The 6,000-nt window shown below is 37.8% G+C and overlaps 1 protein-coding gene across 1 annotated transcript; it reads right to left on the bottom strand.

The window, feature by feature from the left end:
- Window positions 1–1,777: 1,777 nt before the first annotated feature.
- On the bottom strand, window positions 1,778–3,365 carry LOC125007693. The gene is made up of 6 exons (XM_047584436.1): window positions 3,325–3,365; window positions 2,819–3,163; window positions 2,379–2,720; window positions 2,135–2,248; window positions 1,991–2,025; window positions 1,778–1,900 (listed from the first exon to the last, which is right to left on the bottom strand). Exons 1-6 carry the CDS (start codon window positions 3,338–3,340, stop codon window positions 1,778–1,780), a joined length of 975 nt encoding a protein of 324 aa, XP_047440392.1. The 5' UTR covers window positions 3,341–3,365.
- Between the last annotated feature and the right edge of the window lie 2,635 nt (window positions 3,366–6,000).

Here is a 6,000-nt window from a genome sequence, read left to right as displayed (position 1 = left end):
CTGTGGGACTAAGTCTGAACCATGTGATGTTAATTAGACTGATTGTTCTGATTGTGTACTGATAAAGGCCGACGCGTGTGGATCAGTAGCTGTAGTGAGTCAGGAGAGTGCTTGCTATTCTTTTATCATACCAGCTGTACATGCAAATCATGTTTAGAAACCCTGGCAAGGACCTATCCAGTAAGTCAAGAAACTCACATATCATGTGGACCATAACACCATTCTGCACAGTAACCTATACATCTGTACGATGTCTGCCAGCCATCCAACGCTTTGTTGGGCAAGTCGTCGAATCAACTTTCTTGTCCTTTGCGCCAAGAAGAGGAATTCTGGAGAAACATCCTCAAGCAGTCTAAAGCACTTGTGGGGGGTTGTTATCTCATGTGAATTTTGTTTTGACATGACCAAGTGCTGAAGGTTATCACAGAGTCCATCTGTAGAGCCAGACCAAGCATCACGATCCACCAAGAGAAGAGATTGCATTCGTGAGAGTGGGACATCATCCAAAGCCAAAAAAAAAAAAGCTCAGGCAGGCCTCCTTGGGTCTGCTCATGACTGGAAGATAAGGATGGACCCAATTTCCGAGACGACCTTTTGACCAGATATTGTGCTGGTTTCTGAAGCATCTAAACAAGTGGTCATGCTAGATCTTATAGTGACCTGGGAGGAGAGGACTGAAGAGACCTATGAAAGGAAGAGAGTGAAGTACACCATGCTGCTGCCATAGACAAGGGTGGCGTGCCAGGTGGGAGGAAGGGGCTTTGCAAAGCCTACAGCCTCCAAGGCATCACCAGCGCATTCAAGACGAAGTCATCCATAGAGCTTCAGAGGCAGCCAAGACAGCATCTAGATGGCTGTGGATCAAGCGTGGATGAATGCTTCTTGGACACAGGCTGGGAACTGACCACTCCAGGTCAGGTCACCTGGGAAAGGGTGTCTGAAGTTGAAAGACCAGATGAACCCAGGCACTATGATAGTGTCCAAGTGTCCTAGAGATGTATCTATCATATCATATCACTATCATATCATGAGGCACTGATCAGACTGGCATTTTTAATTTTGTCAGTAATTGAAAGCTGTTTGATTTACTTTCACTTACTATATTAATTTTAATCACAATTAATCAAATATGAGGTAAATGATTGAATTGAAGTATACAATTAGTATGGTGGTTGTTTCCACTGTGAACTTCAGTACTGACTAGACTATTTATTGTCGAAGTGAGTGTGGGAAACATGAATCAATATATGTGCCACTTCAGAATCAAAGAAAAGGAAATGATGCATCAAACTTATTGAACGTGTTTTTTATTTTTATGTAAAATTTAATTATAGACATACGTACATAGTTTTACTTACTATTTTTTTAAAGAAGCAACACATAAACATATATACATTTTTGCAGAGAAATATTACACTGCGCTGATACATTAAGACATGCCAATGTGATTAAAACCACATATCAGACAAAAGAGGGATGTGAAACATATGAACTCAAAAATACCAAAAATTAAGTGAGTAACTTAATAACATAGCAATAATAAACTGTATGACATACACAATATCTAGAGATATTTTTAAAACATGCAAATATTTTTATATTAGAATGGAAACTTCCTTGACATGCAACAAGTCTAAAAAAATGAACAGAATACACATTCAAACGTTAAATTAGTGATTCCGCTAGTGAAAATCAAGCCTGGTTAAGTTTTTTACTTCCTACATATGTACAAAAAAAATAAAAAATATATATATACAATTGATCTGCAGCGATTGTTTTAAGCTCTGACATCAGAGTAGATGATCTCTTCCTCTGTTCTTTGCGCTTTCTTTGTCTCTGCTTTGCCAGCCTTCCTCATTATGATGTTTGGTGCAGAATAAACCAAAGTATCTTCATCTCTCTAGGACAAATAAGAAAATGTATGAGATAGCAGGTAATATATAATAACAGTTCCTATAATTTCGTCTCTTTCCTTATTTATACACCTTACCTGCTGACTTTGAGTTGGAGCATGTGTTTGCAAAACTACAGGGAGATTTAAAATGAATGATAATATAAGTAAATTAGCACAAATAAATAGATAAAATCTGTATCAGGCTTTTGTGAAATACTGAGAGACTGATTAAAAGATTACCGTCACGATTGTTCTTCTTGATGGTATAAATGAGGAAGACTATAACACTCAGACTCGTAGCCAAAGCAGCACATAACAGAGAGACGACTATATTTGTCTTCTGTACATTGAGTGCTGAAAAAAAGGGGGGTTTTAGTAGTGATAATTAATTACATTGTGTAAGTTGGTACATTAGAAACGTTTTTTTTTTTCTGGATCTTAAAAGATAAATACTTAAATACTCTTATTAATCAGTTACAGTTACCTTTATTGTCCATTTTTATTCCGTTTCCAAATAGTATCTCTCCACACGTGGCCACAGCACAGTAGTAAGTCCCAGCATCAGAGGAGCTGACGTCCTTAGAGAAGCTGTAGACACATTTCTTCGAGTGAGTCTCAGGACTTCGCTCACATTCATCAGTGTTGTTTTGATGAGTATAAATTAAACTGGGATGAGACTCATCTGATTTGGCTCTGAACCAGTACACTCTGTGATCTTCTGGACATGTCTTGTTCTCAAAGTCAGAGAGGACTGAACACTGTAGACTCACTGAGTCTGGATCAGACGGAGACACTTGAATGACGGTAGTGATATGTGGTTCTGGTCCTAGAAAATATAAAGACACAAATAATGAACATGTGTTACCCATAATAACAACAGCTAAAATGTTAATTTGACACATAAGTGCACAAATAGTTATTTACCTTTAATGATCAGAAATATTCCCTCCATAAATGTCATTTTGAGATTTGCGGTTTTCAAACAGTAGTAAAACCCAGTATCACTGAGCTTAGTCTGGCTAATATGTAGAAGAAAAGTCTCAGGCTCTGGTTTTGCTGTAATGTGATTATTTGTTGTAATCTGAGGAGTCTTAGAATCTGTGACATCAAATGTTAACGTTCCTCCCAAGAATTCAGGCCAGGTCCCAGAAACGATCCTGATCCAAAACAAGGATTCTTGTTCTGAATTTTCCTGACGAGCACATGGAAGAGTCACATCTTGTCCAACACCAACAGTCTTTGTCACAAACTTATGATCATCTGAGCACCCTGAAAGAAAGACAAATACATCGATAAATAACAACAGAGACAGAATCATTTACAAACATACAGGAGGGACAGATTTGTACATGACGTACTATAAACTACAGACAACACTCATCTCATTAACAAGAATGCGTAATAAGTCTGAGCTTTCTACTTATACTTACGTCCCACTCTGAGCATCAGCAACAGATAAAATATGACCAGCATTTTGTGATTAATCCTTGTGTGTCTGCATTAGAATCAGAGCATGTTTGTAAAATGGTTCACCTTAAATTAAGCACATCAAGTGGGAGGGAACAAATTTAGAGCGATCTGATTGGCCTACTGTTATACTGGTAATTTGTTGTACTACACCAGGGAAAATATATACACAATCTCTCACATTTGAAACATGAAACAACACCAACATGGTGTTTTTCTCTAACTCACACACAAATAAATACATGACATGAGAGACTGACTGTCTTTGGTTGTCACGTCTCTAATACAACCAACTTTAGTGATATTTTTGATTCCACAATATTTATGGGGTTTGTTATCAGATTTCCCAAAAATACAAAGCTCATAATTGAAAACAAGTGTTTATAAATTTAATTAGGCGTGATGGCTCCCAGTGAGAAGGTCAGGCTTCAAGTCCAGCCTGGGCCTTTTCTTGCATGTTCCTTTGTCTGCGTGGGTTTTCTCCAGGTAGATCAGTTTCCTTCCACCTTCAGTGATTTCCTTATTTAACATTAGGTTTTAGGTCTGGTTAAGCTTAGGCAGATAAAATGGTTTCTAAAAGTTTGTAAAATAATGTAATGGGTATTGAATCATGATAAAAGTTGTACATAAAGTTGTACTCCAAATTTGTCCAAAGCTTTGGGAAATTCTTTTATATATCCGCAATGTTAGGGCTGCAAAAAAGTATGTTTTGGTTTTGAATCACATTTCGATAGCACTGGATCCTATGTTGCCTACAATGTAACAAAAAGCATTTTATTAAACCAGATTAAACCAAATGTGTCATGATGTTCCGTCCTGACATTCTGTCTGAATGGATGAAAGGCAGGGTACACCCAGGGATATATATTTTCTTGTCTAGCTATAAATGTTTTGCAGTGTCTCTTACATTCAACACCTTCTTCATACATTTAATCATTACATTTAAATGCATCAAATAAAATATAATAAAACATATGTGCAACAGTCAGTCCTGCTTCAATGTATATGTCACTCAGTAACATGTGAATTTTAAATAGTTTGTTTTCTGTACATTTAATTAAGACGTATCCAACCATTTGCCACAGTGCTAAAATAAAAGGAGGAGCCATTTTAGTATTGTGCGCATCAACCAGTTCACAAGCTCCATGTCACCTGTGAAGACCCACCCACTTTGAACATCAGCAGGAAGAGCACAGCATACAGAGTCTGGGAGGTGGCTGTGGTTATGAGCTCATTCTCTACACTCTCTACAGAGCACCAGTGTCACAGTATCACGGAAACACCTTGACCTGGAGTGACCAAAGTTTCAAAATGCTTACATGAACTGATATGAGAGAAGGAAGACCTGTGAATGTGGAAAAGGGCAAAATAAAGCAGCTGAGACTTGAACTGCAGAACTGGTTATGAGGAAGAACCACAAACTCTGACAAGTAGAGAGTAGACCTGTGAAACAGCAAAGAGAAAACAACACAAAGAGTTAAAACTATATGTGACACAGGAACATTTCGGTTTGTGGTTTTCTTCTGTGCCTCATATCGTCTCATCTCATTTCATTTCATCTTCTTCTACTGTTTATCCTCACTGGGTCACGGGGGTCGATGGAGCCTATCCCAGCTTTCATTGAGAGGCAGGGTACACCCTGGACAGGTTGCCAGTCTATCACAGGACTTCTTCATTGGGGTCAATATATAAGCAAAGGAATATAAGTATGCAATGTCTCTGGTCTTGTCGTGATAATACACACACACGCACACATCCTTGTACTTCTATCTTAATGAGGACACTCACTGGCATAATGCTTTCCCTAGCCCCTTACCCTAACTCTAACCATCTCAAGTCAATGCCTAATCCTAACCCTAACCTAATTGTAACCTTTACCCTAAAATTGAGTTTTAACCTTCAAAACAGACAAAAAGTGAGGCCAAAAACGTGAGGACCAGCCAAAAAGTCCTCACTTTCCACAAAAGACTTCACTTTGTTGATTAAAATCTCGAATTGGCCCTCAGCATGTAGCAAGTACAAGAACACACACACACACACACACTGTAGCTATTTAAACGCACAGATACACAGATAAACACAACTGGTTGATGGAAACATTGCTGTGGTCGGCCTTTCAAACAGGGCTGTGCAAACTAAGGGGCTGTACTTCCTGTTTCACTCTTACTTTTCTCATGAAACTGGTCTTGCACCAAAGGTTTTTTTTGTGCTTTAAAAAATGCAACTAGAACAGCACTATTTATTATTATTATTGTTTTTTTTTGTTAGTATTAGTATTAGTAGTAGTAATTTGTAGTAGTGTAGTTGTAATATCTGAATCATTTGGCCCAGTGATTGACAGACAGTCTTGTCCAAATTAAAGTTGAATTAATAAAAAAAAATGAGCTACTATGAATGTTATTTAAATAAAAATTTAAATAGACATGTACAATTGTGTCATCTAAATGTTTTTTTCTTTAAATCCAACCTAAGCTCATAGTCAGCTCTGTTCTAAGTTAACAGTTTCAGTGGTTGGTCAAAGGGCGGAGAAACAGCTCACCACAGCTTCTGTCATTGTTGCTGCTAAATGTGTTTCATCTTGTTGTTCTGATGACAGACATGCAAAAGGCCTTCACAGTGAGCTGTGAGATTAGGAGGGT

Source organism: Mugil cephalus, chromosome 5 (genome assembly GCF_022458985.1).
Source record: "Mugil cephalus isolate CIBA_MC_2020 chromosome 5, CIBA_Mcephalus_1.1, whole genome shotgun sequence".
Taxonomy (NCBI): Eukaryota; Metazoa; Chordata; class Actinopteri; order Mugiliformes; family Mugilidae; genus Mugil; species Mugil cephalus.
This window is presented reverse-complemented; position numbering and strand designations above follow the sequence as displayed.

What these genes read in the sequence shown, in the direction of transcription:
- LOC125007693 (XM_047584436.1), bottom strand. An exon ending in AATAAAAATGGACAATAAAG is followed by an intron (nt 2,249 to 2,378) that starts GTAACTGTAACT and finishes CCTTTTTTTCAG; the next exon opens with CACTCAATGTACAGAAGACA. An exon ending in CAAGAAGAACAATCGTGACG is followed by an intron (nt 2,026 to 2,134) that starts GTAATCTTTTAA and finishes ATCTCCCTGTAG; the next exon opens with TTTTGCAAACACATGCTCCA.